General features: G+C 43.4%; 1 protein-coding gene and 1 non-coding gene across 3 annotated transcripts; one reads left to right on the top strand and one right to left on the bottom strand.

Annotated features, from left to right (window-relative positions):
• Positions 1–9753: 9753 nt before the first annotated feature.
• Positions 9754–18201, bottom strand: Smim20 (small integral membrane protein 20). Of its 2 annotated transcripts, none has more exons than XM_015482009.2 (3): positions 18036–18201; positions 11184–11240; positions 9754–10404 (listed from the first exon to the last, which is right to left on the bottom strand). In XM_015482009.2, the coding sequence occupies exons 1-3, from the start codon at positions 18142–18144 to the stop codon at positions 10367–10369; spliced, it is 204 nt and encodes a 67-aa protein (XP_015337495.1). In that variant the 5' UTR covers positions 18145–18201; the 3' UTR covers positions 9754–10366. The 2 variants fall into 2 exon arrangements, with proteins under 2 accessions (XP_015337495.1, XP_048640247.1); XM_048784290.1 differs by lacking the exon at positions 9754–10404 and adding an exon at positions 17296–17342 and having other exon boundaries at positions 11198–11240; positions 18036–18195.
• Positions 12225–12331, top strand: LOC125610994. Its single transcript, XR_007341108.1, has one exon. It is a non-coding gene; the product is annotated as a U6 spliceosomal RNA (small nuclear RNA).

Here is an 18201-nt window from a genome sequence, read left to right as displayed (position 1 = left end):
TCAGCAAACGTTGGTTGCTAGGTACTCTTCTAGGTGCTTGGATACATGAGCGAACAGAAAAGGAGGTCCTTGAACTTGTCGAGTGTACACTCTGACAGGAGGAAAAACGTGTAACATACATAAGTGCATTGCACAGTGTTCAGGATGATAGTAACAATAAATATGTAAACTATACAGAGCCAGAAGAGGGGAAGGGAATGAAAAGTAGTCGTTCAGAGTCAAGGACATTGCATTTAAATTCGGTGACTGAGGAAAGATTTGAAGAAGATAATGAAATGAGCCATGGGAAAATCCAGCTGGAGAGGATTCCAGATAGAACAAACCCCCTCAGGTGCAACAGGAGCCTGCCTGATGTCTTCCCAGAATGGTCAGGAATCCACTGGGCAGGAGCCAAGGGCACAGGCCAGGATTGCAGAGATGTCCAGGACGTTTGGCTTTTATTGCAATAGTAATGGGGGACATTGAGTGTTTAGAGAAGAAGAGGGACATGATTTACCTTGTGCCCCAAGATAACCACTCTGACTACTGTGTGAAGAAGAGACTGGAGGGGTTCTCTCAGGTACCCGTGCTGTGTGACAGATTTCTGCAAATTCAACAGCTTAAAAATGACACAGTGTTTTAGCCAATTCACTCACGCCTGTCGAAGTCCCATTCCAGCCGCCTTGTGCCTCTCCAGCCCTCTGCCCACCTGAAATCCCTGACACCCCTTCTCTTCACTTCTCTAGACACCGCAGTTATTTCCACACTTCTTTTAAATTTATCCTTCACAAATGGCTTCCCTCGATCTTACTGGCTTAAGAGAATCATTTCCCTCCATTTTTTTTAAGGTCTTCTGGCTCATCTCCTGGAAGACAGCATGACCACCTTGGGTTGTGACTTTATTACTGGCTGACATTACTGTGCACCTGCTGATTGGTTTGCTGGGGCTGCAGTGACAAAGGATCACAGCCGCAGATATTTATTATATATATTCTCACAATTCTGGAGGCCAGAAGTTCAGGATCAAGGAGTCAGCAGGCTGTTTCTCCTGAGGTTGCCTCCTCCTGGGTGTTCACAAGGTCGCCCCTCCTTGTGTCTGTGCCCTGAGTTCCTCCTCTTCCTGTAATGGTAACAGTTCTCTTGGATTAGAACTTTGCTTTATCTTAATTAACTTTTTAAAGATCCTGCCTTTAAATACAGTCACATTCTTAAGTTCTGGGGTTACGACCTCAACATGCTTATTCTAAAGGGACACAATGCAGCCCAGGACACCTACCATGTTTTGCAGTCGTGCTGGGCACCAGAGAAGCCCTGTTCTCGTTTGTCTTCCTGTTCCTTTACTGGAAATGCATCCAGGAGGCCAGAGCCCTGGGGACTCGCTGCACTGAGACCTCTGACACTCACTCTCTGCAATTACTCACATTGTCACAGAAAGCCACTGACTGTGCTGGCAAGAGCTGGTGCAGAATTAATGGAGATCCAGAAATGACCGAGGAGTTAACGTTCAGCCAGAGAACAAACAGGGACGCCCCTTTGGGGATCCTCAGGCCCCTGTCTAACGTGTTCCCCAAAGCCACAGACCTCACTTTCAAAACCCAAGTACCACTCTCTTGAATGTAAAAAAAACAAACAAACAAAAAAAAAAAACAATACGTGGTTTTGTGCTTGGGCATTTTATGTCTGGTCATGTGAGTCCACAGTGAGAGAGAGGAAAAACAAACAAATGAAAAAAATAGCCATTTCAGAAAGTCGATTTTGCTTATTTCACGTGATAAATCACCAGAGCTGCCATTTTCCCAGTAATTTCAAAACCAGACAGTGGTTAGTTTTTTTCCTAAACATAGTTGTCTTCATTTGAGCTTTTCCGAGGGAGGGCACCCTTTGGGCTTTCCCTCAATACAGCAAAGGCAGCCAGCTGCGTGCCCCTTCCACAGGTTTACCCAATATTCCAGCATCGCCTTCATGAGGCTTAATGGCCCCGATGTATTCCAGGGCGAATGTACTTAGCAGAAAAGTACAGAAGCTGACGACTCGCATTTCCCCAAATTGATTCCACATCTGCCTTAACTAAGCTGCTCCCGCTAGTACAAGCAACACCTCCACCCATCCTGTGCAAGACCACGTATACTATTAGAGGTTGAGAAATAAAAGGGCTTTTTTAGAAAAGAAGAAAATAAACTAAAGATCAACCTGAGGTTCAGAGTACTGCTGGGGGGTTACTGGTCCTTCTTTGAAGAAAACTAAATAACTCTGCTAAATTACAAAACATTTCAACCCCACCTCTTTTGAGTCCTTTTGCTCATGCTGCACAATCTTTGTGTGAAAATCTTGTTACTGTACCAAAAAACAAAACAAAACAAAAAAACCCCTCAACCATCAGAAACGTTAGGAAACCTCATCTATCCAGAACAATGTAGAAAGGGAAAGGAAATACCAAAAATACCCCGGGGGTAGACAAAATGTCACAAAGCCATTGCTATTTATCCATACCACAGCCTCTAAACCCACGTGAAAGGCCTGCACTTTCATTTGATGCCAGGTTCTAGTGTTTGGCTAACTGCTTTCCAGGCTCACTGTGGACCAGAAGTCGCAAATCAGATAGGAAGCTAAAACCTGTCCCTGCAGTTGGGAGGCAGGGCACAGATAAGAAACCAGAAAAGCCAGAAATCTCACAGCACAGTGTCTCCCACCAGGGAAGGAACTGGTAAGTGACCCACCCCAACAGCCCCTGAGGCACAGAGGTACAATAACAATAAGCCCAAGTCATAAGAAGGCTGAACCATGTTTAACATCTTTTTTTTCTCTGATTTTTTTTTAATTGTAGATGGACACAATATCTTTATTTATTTTTATGTGGTGCTGAGGATTGAACCCAGTACCTCACATATGCAAGGCAAATGCTCCACCGCTGGGCTACAACTCCAGCCCCTAATGTCTTTTATTTAAAGTGGAAATAACATGTGGTATACATTTCAGAAAAATGATTAAAGTAAAATACAAAATTGAGATGCCATGTCAAGACTGTACTGTTGTAATTAAAAAAAAATTGGTATAAAAAGGAATTTCATTTTATTTATTAATCCAGAGATATTCTTGCTTCAGACGCAAATGAATCCAGGAGATTTGAACAACATTGTCAGGACCAGGCTTCTGTCTCCTGTTGATCCTTTCTACCTTTAGTCTCAGACTGACTGGCCTCATGGTGTCGAGATGGCTGCCAGTAGCTCCAAATCTGATAAACAAGAGACCCTCCTCTAATCTGACCACACAAATGGACAGGTAAATTTAACCTGTACTCATCCTGGATCCAATCCCCGTGGTCGGGAGTATGCCTGGTGTTCTGATTGGCGAACCTTGGACTACATGCCTACTCCTGGTATAGGGGATGAAGTCAGCTGCACTCATAGCAGAGAGACAGAATGAGACCAGGAAGCACAAGTGGGGCTAGATGATGGGAGAAGGTGATATCATGACAGAGGGAACAAGATGTCAGGCAAAGAGCTGCGGATGGCTACCGGGACAGGGAAAACAGGGAACCTCCCTCATATACAGAATGACTTTTTCTTGAAGCCTCTGGGTATAAATTATTTTTGTTGCTTTTTTAAAATCTAAATAACTTTATTTCTTTTTCACGTGGAGCCAAGGATTGAACCCAGTGCCTCAAACATGCCAGGCAAGCTCTCTACCACTGAGCCACAACCCCAGCCCTTGCTTTTTAGCTACGTGATGAATGCTTAATAAATAAAGGAGTTCTTGGTAATTCATTGGTAATTGGTAATGTCTTCAGATCCTTCCAAGCCCACACGCTCCCATGTCAGCATATAAGAATAGCTATATGTATATCTTTATAAATAATACATACTCACCTAAAAATATAAGAAACAGAACATATATGTAAAATTGAAACACAATTTAAAAGGACTGTCTCATAGACTATCAAATTTACATAGTTCTCTACTTCAATTATTTCCACATTTTTGTTATTCTATAAACATTTTTGTACATTTAAAAAATGTACCTAATGTACCTTTAAAAATGTACATTTTTAAAAATATACTTTTAAAAAATGTACCTAAGATTATCAATTTGTGAAACCAGTCCTAAAAGAGGAAGTTTGAAAATATAAATATTTAAAAACTATTGATACCAGTGAAACTACTTTTTACATTCACAAATGATTGTGACAATAAAAAGTTGGTAGTGACTGGAGTTCTCAATTATACAAGTAAATTCTCCCTTAGCACCACTATTTGGGATTTGGTTTTCTGTCGCTTGTAACTAAGAGTCTGGGAAATGTGTTCCTTTAAAAAAAGAGAAGAGACTGCTTTGGAGTTTCTGTATTGAGGACCTCCAAGTCTGGTGAGAAGCAGTGAGTCCTCATTTCTCTTTAATGTGCTCAGACCATACAGTGGGGGGGGAGACCACACAGCTGAGTCTAAGTGGAAGGGGGAGGGTCATTCTGCTGCTGTCAATCAGTTGGGAGATCCTGGGAAGGGTGACCCAGCTGCCCTCTCCTGACTGAGATCCCTGCTCCTGAGAGGTGCAGGGTTCATGCCTGTCTGCAGGTGCCCAGAAGGTAGATGAGCACACAGCGTACCCAGGTGCTCTGCCTACTGTCCTCAGTGCCAATGAGCTGCACACAGTACCAACAGGCAGAATCGTTGCCCTCTGCAGTGTGAGTCAAGTTCACGAGAGTGAAATTGCCTGTCCGTGGTGGAGTCCTGTTGAGACTTGAGAAATAAGTTTTTGTTTGCTGATGCTTCAAAACATGGCTGCCTCCGGGCACAGGGCACTCTTCCAGAGTGTGAGCTCTCAGGACATCCAAGCCCCAATGGTGAATGCCCAGGAACACCTCGTAGATCCAGCCTTGAGCTCAGCGCTCTCAAACTACATGGGCCAAAGCCCGGTTTTGTGTTTGTCTGATTACCAGTCTGTCATGGACTACTAAAAAATGTAACAAAATTTAATTGTACTGGAAATTTGAAAACACAGAAAAACACAAAATGCAAGCCCAAGTTTTTACTAGATTCAAAAGTTTCTAAGTGTGTCTTCATTTCTGTACTTACCTCATGTGGAGCACATCTCCAACTGCTCTGGCTACCAGCTCATTACAACAGCTGTGGGGAGAGCCCTGGGCTATGTTTTGAAGTGTTTTGTTTTGTTTTTTAATTCTTACTTAAAATACTTCATTTCTCTTAAATTAAGTCAAAACCATCATTTTGACATGTAAAGGTGTGGGAGGCCAACCTTATGGGTGACTGAGTTACACTCCCCAGCTGGGTGCTGAGGCGCTCAGTCACAGAAATGGGTGTGTCTTGCTACAGCCCCATGGGTGAAGCTATGCTCACCTGTTCCTTTGTAATATAACCCCTTGCCCTGTTTAGGATAGAATCTTCCATGGAAGTGCCTTGTGTGTGTCCCCTCCTCTTACTGTGCCCTTGGGTGTGGCCTACCCAGGTGTCAATCTGCTGACAGTGGACATCAAGAAGATAGACTCAGCCCCCTAAAACCTGACCCCTTGCCTCATTTGAATAGCTTCTCCTCAATAAAAGGGGTCAGCTCGAGCTCTCGCTCTCTCTTTCTGCGGACCCTTAAGGTCAGAGGAGCCGTCACAGCGACCCCAAAGAAAAAGGTATTTGTGTCTCTTGTGTGGTTATTTCGTGCAGCCCAGTTAGCCCAGTTTAACTAGAGTGACCCCTGAGCCTTTTAGTCGCGAGAACAGAAACCCGGCATAAAGGTGTCCACCACGTGGTCCTACCTGCCATGCTTTCATTCACTCACTCATTCTTTCAGCTGATCATGCGAGCCACCATTACTGAGTGCCTACTACGTGACAAGACCACACCAGGTGCAAGGTAACAGCTGAGGCACTGTATAGTACTCACCCCATAAAAACCTCCACCTAAAGCAAACCATCATTCAAACGTGTGCGTGACTTTTAGACTCTACAGCCTTCTCACTGCACGTCGGAGCCCCAGGACCTTCTCATGGCTGCACGAATCTGTTTTTCTGTACTATATCCAAGTATCTGAGGCAGGGTAACTTTACAAAGAGGTTTATTAGCTCAGTTTTAGAGGCTAAAGGGCCTGGGGAGGGCCTAACAGCATCATGGCTGGAGCACATACTATAAAACAGGAAGCCTGAAAGTGAGTCAGGGTCAGGCTCACTCCTATTGCTCCCTTGGAGCTCAGAGTCCCTGCATTAGGGTTCTCTGCAGGAACAGAATCAACAGTTGCTATGATTATAAAAAGAGGACTTATTAGGTTGGCTTATTTGACCAGAAGCTGTATAGTCCACAGTGGCCATCTGCAGGCTGGACAGCTGGAGGAACCAGTAGCTACGCAGCCCAAGAGGCTGAAGCCCCAGAACAAGAAGGATGGACAGTGCTACCCCAGTCCGAGACCAAAGGCTTCTAGAAACTCCCTGGAGAATCACTGGCAGAGTCTGCTGTAGAAGAGTGAAGGAACGAGAGTCTGATGTCCTCAGGTGATCGCAGCAGCAATCAAGAACTGGTTCAAGAGAATTGAGCTTGCATCTGCAGCTGCTTCCTTGTTCTTCCAACTGTCATTCCATCCAAGCCACCATCCTATCGGACTGTGCTGCCCACACTTAGGGAGGGTCTCCACTTCAGTCCACTATCCCACATGCCAATCATTCCTAGACACACCTTCACTGACAGACCCAGAAGCCTCTTAATCATCAGCATCTCTTAATCCAATCAAGGTGACTATTCAAACTGACCTTTAGAGCCCCAAAGAGGTACCTTCACCCCTTCTGAGGATGGCGCTCCCAGTAATGTCTGGGACCCCTATTAGGCCCCACTTCTTAAAGGATCCTTCACCTCACATTTCCTCATAGAGGACCAAGTCTCCAACATGTGAACCTTGGGGAACACACTCATACCAGAGCAATGGATCTGTTCAAATGTCAGCTAGCCCCTATGATAGTAGCTGTCATCAATCCGTCTCCTGCCATGTTCTAGATATTGTGACAAGACCATATCAGTGTTCCTAATTTCCCAGCAAACCCCACAGGACTTGGCCATCCCTTTGCCATTGAACAACCTGGTTCCCTAGAAAGTTTTCTGATTCCATGATTAGACACAACCTTTTTACTTCTAAAGTCAATCTTTGCACCTCTTCTTAAAACCTTTTAATTGAATAAATGATTCAATGATTTAATTGAATTCGTTTTTAGAAAAGTTACTATTTGCAGAGCTCTATGAATATTCAGGAACTCAACATGACCATGCACCTGTTCCTAGATCACAAGAGAACCTAACACCCTGAACACCTCCTCCGACACTTCCTGTCACTCCCCTCCCCTAAGAGCAGCCACTACCCTGGCTTCCAGCTGTAAAGCTGAGTCTTGTCACTGGCTTTGTTCATTCATTCAGCTTTGTTCACTCTCATTGCAGCATCGTACTCCAACCTGAGTGTATCGTTTATTCATTCGTTGTCCTCTAGGTGGGTGGTTGGGTGGTCTCCAGTGCTGCTATAAACATTCTATCGTATGTCTGCTGGTGAACTTGGGCACGCATTTCTGCTGCATAAATAGCTGGCAATAGGAACCAATGCAACACTGGGTTTGCATTATGTCCAGGGTTAGTAGATGATAACTACTTTTAATATTCTGCACTATTTTAATCTTATTTGTGAATTTACTTCATCTGCTCTACTAAACTATAAATGGCTTTTTGATCAAATACATATTACTTATACTCTCCCACATCTTAAAATGAGGGAATCTAAAACATAAGACGGAAAACTGAAGTGAGAAAAGAGGAAGGAAACTGATAGGATAAAGAGAAGGATGAATTGAACACAATGGCCCAAATATATTTCACAGAGCTGTAGCTACTGTTAAAGCTGGACCACAAGTGCGGTTGTGCTTCCCATCAGCCAGTGCAGAGAGGGAATCAAGTTACATAAATCAATGTTCACAGGATTAAAGTACCAAGTGGGATTTTAAAAAGTCAATCTAGGTCTTCTGGGCATTGAAAAGGAAAGGGCCAAGCTTTATTTCAAAAGTAACAATAAGAAATGTCAGTTTCTCCCCTCCTGTTATAACCTCCCCCAATATGGACATACTAAAACCCTAAGATACAAGGTGTTGGGGAAAACTGGACTCCAAAGTATGGACTCCCAGAGGTCCCTGGAACCTTTTCAGAGCATCTGCATGGCCAAGACCATCTTCTTGGTACTGAGAAAGATTTTGGTCTTTTTTGCTCTCATTCCCTTAGGAGAGCAGAGTATTCTAGAGACCACTTGGTGATACTGCAACAGATCGGTACAGAAGCAGATGTGGGAACTCGGCTGTCTTATTAGCCAGATGTTTAAGAAGTTTGCAAATTCTGTCTTAAGAAAATTTTCAAGCAAAAATATGCCTTAATGGGTTATTATATTTTTTTAATGATAGAATTTTTCAAAATTAATTTCTAATATAGTAAATATCTATAGACATAACAATTCACATAAATAATCACTTTAGAGTTCCTGAAAACTTAAGAATGAAAAGGTGTCCCAAGGCTAAAAAGCTGAAGAAATGCTAGTTTGATGGAAGATTTCCCCAAAGGACATTGCTTGTCAAAAATCCCAGAAGGTAAAGTGGAAAATGGTCTGTGATCCAATATATTTGGGAAATATAATGCCTCTCCTGGAAAACAAGTTAGAAGCCAATAAACCTAACCAGTGTTATAATTCTGTTTCCTGAATGGTCTTGACTAAGACACCTCTCAAGTGCTTCTATTATTATCCTCAGGGCGCACCTGGGAACTCACAGATGACTGGCAAGGCCCTCAGTCAATCCTCATGAACAGCATCTCTTACAACTCAGCTTCTGTCAAGTGTGGATAACAGTCTGAAGTTACACGTCTGACAGCAGGAAGAGTGATTCTGTTACCAACATCAAAACGACTGGGCAGGACACACAGCTCCTTTATTTCTGCAAAGAGGTGGATTAAGGGCAGAGACAGGCCCAGGACAAAGATCCCACTCAGGAAACCAATCTAGGCCTGTTTCCTCAAAGACAGTCAATCAAGGCCCCACAGCTCTCCTCTGCAGAAGTCACAGTCATGTTAGCTTAGACATCTTTCAAAGCAGATGGTACCAGGCACTTGCCTTAGTCACAACAAAATATCAAGCATCTGCAGAAGTTTGGCTTTAAGTTCTGTAACTTCTTGGTGACCTCTCCAAGGAAAACAGAGCAAATGTACCCCTAATTAGTCAACTTCCTCTGTTGAGTTGTTAACTGCAAGTCAATTAAGTGTTGGGGAATACTTACCAAAAATGATGACTTTGGTTTTGGACATATCAATCTTATTTCTTTTTGACAATAATTATATAATTGGGCCAGTTGTCTGTTAAGAAAATGCTAAGTTCACAATCATAAAATTAACCTCGTCAATAATCTCCTCTGAGGAGAGCCTACAATAATATGCAAGGCACCACGACTCTTCAGAAGCATGCAATCTCATAAGGGGCTACGAGGGCACAAGGACAGGACACTAAAAATAAAAGGAAAGAAGGAAAGGAATGGAAGGAGGGAAGTGCAGAAAGAAGAAAAAAGAATCAATTCTCACTTTCATTACTGCAGCACCTGGGAAGGTACCTGCAGAGAATTCAATGTTTGTCTCAACAAATGTGCTATTTACCTTTAAAATGTTCACTTATAATGCAAACAAACAGGTGAACACTTCACAAATGTCTAATCAAACAGTACTTCTTGGTGTATAATTTAGTTCACAAAAAGATTTATGAAAAAAATAATACACCATTGCAAAGTAAAAATAAATCATTTTAATAGACACATTTTCACTTTTGTTAATTCACCACTGATTTCTTCTACACATGCGCACTGGTCTAGTTTGATTCACTTTGCATTTTTTTTTTTCTAACATGGAGTAATCTTTTAACAAGAGATGGTTGAGATGAATGGGGTATTTTTAAAATGCACAAAGTACCTTGTCCTCAAAGAGCTTTATCAACTTGACCATTTTCAAAGAGCCACAGGAGGCAGTTCAAAATCTCTCATTTGGAGGGGCAAAGAGGCATGGACCTCCTTAAGCCCACGAGTTCTATGCATTTGTAGCGCAGCTCGGCTAGTGATGAAGACTCAGTGACGAGCAAATCTCCTGCGAATGGCCTTGCAAGAGTGCAACAAAGTCAGCCGAGTCATGAAAACCTTCCTAATGGTGTAGTGTGTTCCAGGATTTTTCTGATTCTTGAGGGAATGTCAGTCCTTGTGCACAGTCTTTATTACAGGCCTCTTACTGACAGCTTTCACTTTCTCCTCCAGCCATCTCTCTAGTGAGGTGGTTTACTCTATCAATGCTGAGTCAAAAGCATGCAGATGTCTCCTTCCACAATCAAAGCTGGTGGTGGCCTTCTTATTTCCTGCCGAAGGGATCAGACCACACCTTCAACCCTATAGGAAGAAACATGAATATCTCAAGATATATTATAAATGTCCCAGCACCCCCTCAAATCCAAACCAACAAAACGACATCCATGGCACTGAGTAGTGCGACTCCCATGGGGTCTGAGAGCAAGAGCCAGTTGCTGGAACCCAGGAGTGAAATGACTGGGAAGCCACCCAGCCACACGGCAGCCACAAGGGGCATCTAAACAGCTCAGAAATCGCCCCATAACAGGAAGATACAGATCTGGCCTAGTTAACAAATAAAGAAAGAAAGAATGTTGCCACAGATTATGAGAGTTTTGGTTAATAAGCTGGAAACCTCTCATTCTCAGCCAACTTGGATCATCTTAAAGGACTGACCTACTCAGCCATGAAGGGAGCTTTTTTGGGCTTTTGCATAAAGCCCAATCCCACATCAATTAAAATAGCTCACAAGTAAATGCGATTTTCCTGTGAGGGCAGGGTTTAAATAGGTACATGGTAAATACTTCTGCAAAACAGTTACCCATGCTTCCTGTTTAACTGTATACTTGTTACATTCTTACGCTTATTTATCAGATGCAACAGAGGGACCGGCAAACTTGCAATAAGTATTCTGCAGTGAAATCTGAAAATGAAGTCTTAGATAACAGCTATAAAAAAAAATGGCAACTATTATGAAGTAAGTAGCAAAATCACAATCTAGTTTCTACACCTTCTCGCCCCTCCATGGCAAAGCCCACACAAACCACACAGCACAAAGGGACCAGGGGGACTCGGTTTGGATTGGTTTTTCTTTAGTTTACCTGGTGGCTGCACATCTTCTTGAACAATACCAGCCCGATTTATGGCCTGTTCCTTCTCTGAGAAACACAACAGAACAATTACTCTTCAGGAGGAGGAGAGAGAGAAATCTTTGTATTTACATCAGCCTATGACATGGGACAATTAGCAACAATATTTATGTGTTATTAAATTCAGAGATGTGGCTACTCAAGGCTTTTAGGTTGTGGAAGTAAGATCCTATAATGCAAAAAGATGGGGTATTTTCAATTAAAAAAAAAAAAAAAAAAGCAAGCTCCCAACTTCAAAAGAAAAGCTCCCAACTAACATCTTTTTCCTGTGATCTCAGCATTTTGGAAAGGCAACAAAACAACAGAAAAAGAACAATTTTGAAAGAACTGGTGGGCGTGATATTACAAGCGGAAGGCTGCTGAAATGAAGGAACAAGTACAATTAACAAGAAAATGATGTCGTTTGTATGTCTAAAACGCACTCCACTGAAGGACTAGACGCAGAGCTAAATATGCTATGTTTTTGATAGGAAATAGAGCAGAAAATTAATCTTTGGGTGGGTGGCTTTGGTTTGGATAATTGAAGCTTCCCTAATTGATTGCAGGTGCTGTGCCAATTAGCAAGCGCGTTGTAGCTAGGCGGCGAAGCTGATCTCTTTGGAGATGTCCAACAGGCCAGGGCCAAGAGAAATTGGGCATTTTATGACTGTGGGCTTCAAGAGCTCTGACACATCTTTCTAAGTGGTTGAGAATAAACCCGAGGACTGTGACAACAAAAGACTTATTATTTTAAGTATCTTGACAAACAAATGGGAGCTTTTTAGAAGAAAGACTCAGGGAGCCAAAGAATGTTTACTACTAAATTATAGTAATTAAATGTTGTAATCAGACCTCTGTTTTAATCAGACAGACAAGCATTTCTTTAGTCCACATTTAGCTCTTATTTAATATTAGGCTATTTTCTTTATTTTGGCCTCTGGATTCTCATAAAGTTACACAAGCATAAAGGTACAAGAAGCAGGGTTTTCCCCAGTCTTAAGATTCACTGAACTTGTGCTCGCTTCGGCAGCACATATACTAAAAATGGAACGATACAGAGAAGATTAGCATGGCCCCTGCGCAAGGATGACACGCAAATTCGTGAAGCGTTCCATATTTAAAAAAAAAAAAGATTCACTGAACTTGCTTCTAAGTGATGTGACAGAAAGCCAATCCTAAATGACCAGATAGTTTTATCAGCGCTAAGTATTGCTTTGGCAAATAAAACACTGGGCAATGGAGCTGATGGGGATCTTGGTATCCAGTTCTAAGAAGGGGAGGGAGAAGACACCAATTAGAGACAATGGCCTGGTTGCCTTCCCACCTCTCTGAAAGCAGCAGGTGGCTAACCAAGACCCTCTGAACCTAGATACGCCAAGAGACTTTTTCCGACACAAGTGGGTGATAAGGGGCCTCTAAGGTGTTATACTTTCTGAGATAACACAAAAGGTGTTCTCATTGCCTAGACAGTAACCCTTGTAGGACTGAGCCCGACCACACTGGCCATATGTAAGTCTCAAAGTATGGATGTCCCAAACATGCTCGAGAAAATGCCAACTCATAAAAGATCACACACATTGTCATCAGTCTTGCCAGGAACAAAACCCGATAATTTTCCAGATCTAAAAGGCCTATTCTCTGATATAATGAAAGAGGGCAGAGATGCCTTTTGAAAGATAATTGTCAGAAGGTATTTGAGATGTACAAATTTAAGAAAAGCAGTCACCCTGGTACACCGGAACATTCTTTAGCAGGTATTGCGACACCAAACACGCTGGCAGACTGCCAAGCATGAGAGGAAGCCAACTTCGGGTGGCAGGGACAGAATGCCTAATTGTGTTCTAACCTCTTATGATGAAATGGAGAATCAAGTGAAGAGAAAGGAATCCCTGTCTCCACACTTTCTTGCTAACTGCTAATGAGGCTGGAAAGAGGCTGAGGATTTGTTTTAAATAGACCATAATCTCTTTCTAATCCTTGTCCTAATGCAGACACCTCTGCAGTCTGGCCTGGACAGGCATTTCAACCAGTCCCTACCAAGCAATACCCAGGTATTAGCATCCTATCTACATCCGCTGGTTCTTTAATCCATTAATGTTTTATAAATACTCTGAGGCCAAAGCAGTCTTATGTAAATTCATGATTCCACACAAAGACACCTTATTTGTGAATGCAGAATATGCTAAAAGGAAGACAGAAACTCAAACTCGTTCTCTCAGGATTTAGCCAGTACAACTTGATGAGGTGGACAGATTTCTATTATCACTGGAGAAATCGCAAATTTATAAAAACCACAGGAAAAGGGCAATGGTGAAAGCCAGGGATTGAATGGCATGGACAAATAAGCTAATTACTGACTTTAGTCATGAGCATGTTTCTATCCTGAGTGAAATGATTAAAAGCCAACTATGGGACTCTGGGTTGGAAAAATTCCCCACTCTGGTGTCTCAGCAAGCCCGACTCTGCCCCCTGGTGCTAAGGCAGTGGTTTGATTTGTAGTTTTAATTGAGAATCCTTATCTCTAGTCAAAGGGCCAAGCCCTATTATTAAAGTTGTTTACACATGCAGGTGGCTGATTTCATACAGTAGTAAGAGAATCCACCTAATAATTTTAAGTCTTTGAAAATGAAAACATATCCTTATATTAAATGTCCATATTAGAAAATAAATCTAGCGTGTGACTTGTTACTATATTTAACGTTGACAGTCCTACAAACAAATGCAATATATTTAAGGGCCAGTTCCCTCAGCAACCTGGGAGCTACTAGCTAGGGGTGCTCTAAGGAAAGAGTAGTGGGAAGACAGAAATAGGTACAAAATAGGACCTTGGCAATCTCTCTCCCCCCCATCTTTTCCTGCCAATTATGAGTTGAAATAAAGCAACTCATAATGTGACATCACTGGAAAAAATGCTAAATTTGTATATGGATATGCATTAGATGCTAACATTGTTATCAATATTGAATTTCCTGGATTGGAAGACTACTGTGATTAGGTAAGAAAAGGTCCCTGTTCTTAGAAAGGCTAAAGTGTTTAGGAACAAAAGCTCACACTGCCTTCAATTTTGTCTCACAGAGTTAAGCAAAACAGTAGCAGTAATTGTAATACATACGTAACTATAACTGTGTGTGTAAATACCTGTATGCATGTGTGTATTACCTACAGGGGAGAAAGCAAATGCGGCAAATGTTAACCACTGGTGAGCCTCGGTGAAGGACAGAGCAACCTACTGTACTATTCTTGGAATTTTTCTGTTAGTTTGGGTTTTTCTTATTAGAAAAAAAAAAAAGCAAGAGTAAAACACACATATAAGAAAGCCCAACAACAGTGAGACTGTTCCATGTTGATTAATTCAAAGTAATCCTTTAAAAATACAAATATTTAGAAAAGATACTTTGTGTTCCCATTCTGCTGTGGTGTCTGGCACACACCCTGCTGCGGGGGAGTCCAGAACTGGAAGCAAGCGTGATCTGAAGCTAAGGGGAACCAAGTGGCCCTAACAGCAGGTGTGAACCACAGGCCAGGGACACACCACACCACAACAGCAGCAAATGAGAACAGAGGCTAACAGGACCCAAATGGCAGTACTAGCAAGTGTGAACCAGAGGCCAAGAGCCCAGATGGCCACAAGAGCACCTGTGAGCCAGAGGCTGAGAAGAATCCACCCGCCACGATAGCTGTGTGAACTAGCTGGGTGAAGGGAGCCAAAGGGCCACCTGACTCACAGGCTCCTTCTACACTGTGAACTATTGGTGGGGGGGGGGCCTTCGCAACACCAGCAAGAATCCAAGGCTGGAGTCTGTGAGTGTCGGCTGGTTATAAGGTAAGAGGAATGAAGAGCACTTTCTAAGCCCTAGCATGTGATGGGAAATGCCCTTGCAAGGCAAGAAGATTTCCACATCAATGGATTTCCTGCACCTTGTTCTGAAACGGGGCAGCAGGGTGCAACCCGAGAATGGGACTGACTCTGGAACATGTTTCATTGTCTTAAAGACACTGTGACAAAGCATTAGCAGACAAGGGTGGGGGAGTTGGGGTCTGGTGTCCACTCAGCAATTAACATGCTGGGTGACCTTGAATGAGTCACCCAAATGAAGGAATGGATGAGTTAAAGCTTCTTCTGGCAAAAAAAAAAAAAAAAAAACCAACCCTGATTTTATGCTTATGCACATCTAATTAAAATTAAAAATGAACACGGTCATGAAAATGATTTTTCATTCTCAGTTTACTACCAGCTGGTCTCAATGCCTAAAATGCATGTTCTTTCTAAAAGGCCATGTTCAGGATCACTGCCTGGTTCTAGAATTCAAACAAATTAGGCTTCTAGTTCCAGCCATCTGCACCGTTCCCTAAGTGCTCTTTAGACAAACCACGCTATGCAACAGGATGAAAGCTGAAAGCAACGTCCAGGGCTCCTGCCAGAGAACAGCAAACCTGGAACCACACTTCTGGTATGGGATCACTGACCCCCAAGGCCAACTGCCACCTCCCCAGTGCTCACCGCAGTACTTGAGTATCAGCTACAGAGCTGACCATGTTCTTCATGCAACACTGGGCAAAGTCTTGCTGAGTTAATGAAAGAGCTGCGGATGCACTGAACGTCAACATGAAGTCCTGTAAGGCACGCTGTGACAGTGGCCGCTGATTGGCAAACACGGAAAAGCTCCTTGGCTCTACTTTACCCAAGTACTCTTTTGCCCCTTTTCTGCTTATTCCAGCAGTGACCTTGGAACATTCCTGTCCCCATACTCCCCAAACCCCAACTGGCCCCACCAAAGGATCCAAAGTGACCTGATGTTCCAGCTCATGGCTGGGGCTTGTTCTCTGCAAGCTCTGGATTCAAATCCGGTTTTTCACTAGTAATCCAGTTTTCAGGTACTGGGCTCCTGCCCTAACCTTCCAAGAACTGTGGCCTTCTCCTCAGTATGCCCCAACCCTGAGGAACAGAGGGAGCTGGTAGAAGAGGTGGCCAAGACAGTTCTGTGCATGAGATTAGGAGTTCATACCAACTCTCCTCGAGGACTGTCTCTGTCCAGTACCTTCCCTGACCCAGTCTCTCCTGGCTCCCCATCCCTCCCAGCAACAGTGGAGGTAAAACCACTCTCCCTAGATCAAGGTACCTTTCACAATTGGGGCTAGGTAATCCTTTGCCACAGGGGACTGTCCTGTGCACTGCAGAAGGGTATTCTGGCTTCTATCCAGTAGATACCTGTACTACACTCCCCCACTCCTCCCCTAGTTGTGAGGACCAAGATGTCTCTAGATAGGGTCAAACGTCCTCGGGGACAAAAACATTCCCAGTTGGAAACCACTGCTCTAGTCTTCACAACTGAAACTTTTTGGGGTTTTTTTTTGGAACTGGGGACTGAACCCAGGGGCATTGAGGCACATCCCCAGCCTTTTTTCATATATTATTTAGAGACAGGGTTTCACTGAGTTGCTTAGGGCAACTTTAGTTGCTAAGATGCTGAGGCTGGCTTTGAACTATCGATCCTCCTACCTCAGCCTCCCAAGCTGCTGGGATTACAGGTGTGCACCACAATGCTGGATGCTGGCTCTGAAACTTTCTAATGGGACCAAAGCAGACGCTTTGTCCCAAGTTCAATTCTACAGGATGTAAATAAACGGAAGCAGATTATGCAGACCCATATTTACTCCCAGTTAGGGGCATGCAGACAGGCTGGAAAGCAGAACGTACAGAGGCCATTTCAGACCTGGCCGATGAAAGCAGCTACAAGGAAACTGGAGTGTGTACTAAATGCTCTGCCTCCAGAAATCAAATGCTGTAGCATCTGTAATGGGCCAAACATTTACATGGAGCTTTTGCCTTCAAATCACCAAGCTTTCAGCCTCCACTAATATTCTCCAGGGGCAGGGCTGGCCCTCTTCCATCTTCAAGATGATTCAGGTTTCCTGGAGAACAAAATGAGCCTCTAATGCTGAATATTTTCTCTCTGACAGATGGTTTCAGATGTATCAAAGTGCTAATCCTTGCTGAGGTATAGGTCTCAAGGAAGGAGAGTTTGGCTTTTAGAATGATAGGACTTGAATGATTAAGGAGGAAAATTACTCCCAGGATATTCACCATTGTCATGTGAGCAACCAGCTTAAAATGAAGGAAACCAGTGCAATCTGAAAAACGATTTGAGGAAGAAAAAGAGAAAAAAAAAAAAAAACACGCTAAAAAACCAGGTTAGCAGCTTAGGTTTGAAATATTTCCACTCAAAAACATCTTTGGGAATGGAAATGAAGGGCAATACCAACACCTTTCAGCTCAGGATGAGGGGAGTTCCATCTGCCTCCCTGCTGTATCACCATTCCCAGCCTGGGTGTATGGAAGAGGTTGCAACAGAAGCCTGGGTTAGAATATCTGCCTTGCCACTTACTGTGTGACCTTGGGCAAGTTATACCACCTCTCTGGGCTTCAGTTTCCCCATCTGTAAAATGGGTGATAACTTCTACTTCAAGGGAGGTTGTACAAATTAAATGATCCAACCTACACCTAATCTGACATAGCATATTAAACCTTGTGTTAACTATGAATGTGAATTAACATTAGGTTGACCTACTATGTGCAGACTGATTTCATATATCTCATCATCTCTGAAGCTCCCAAAAGCTGACTACTGATGGTGCAGAGACACCTCAGAAGAGAAGGCTGAGGGTCTGAGAGGTTGAACCACTTGGTCGCAGTCACAAAGCTGTATGCTGCGGGGTTCGAACCTGCTCTGCCCGACTCAGCCCAGCTCTTTCCAAGACACCACGTGGAACTGACTGGTCGGGTGGGGGTGAAGGGGGTAGTGACTGGGGCCAGAGGTCACTCACGGTACTCCTCCAGCCTCATTAGGGGCCGGAAGTAGATGGGGTAGAAAGCGGCGCCGACCAGGGAGACGAAACCGCCGAAAATGAGCGCGGTGCGCAGGTTCCGGGACATGTTGCCCGGCGGGGGCTGCCCGGACCCGCGAGGGCACCTTCACCCTCGGAAGCCTCG

Source organism: Marmota marmota, unplaced genomic scaffold, assembly GCF_001458135.2.
Source record: "Marmota marmota marmota unplaced genomic scaffold, marMar, whole genome shotgun sequence".
NCBI classification, from domain to species: domain Eukaryota; kingdom Metazoa; phylum Chordata; class Mammalia; order Rodentia; family Sciuridae; genus Marmota; species Marmota marmota.
The sequence above is the reverse complement of the archived record's forward strand: the minus strand, read 5'-3'. Positions and strand labels throughout refer to the sequence as shown.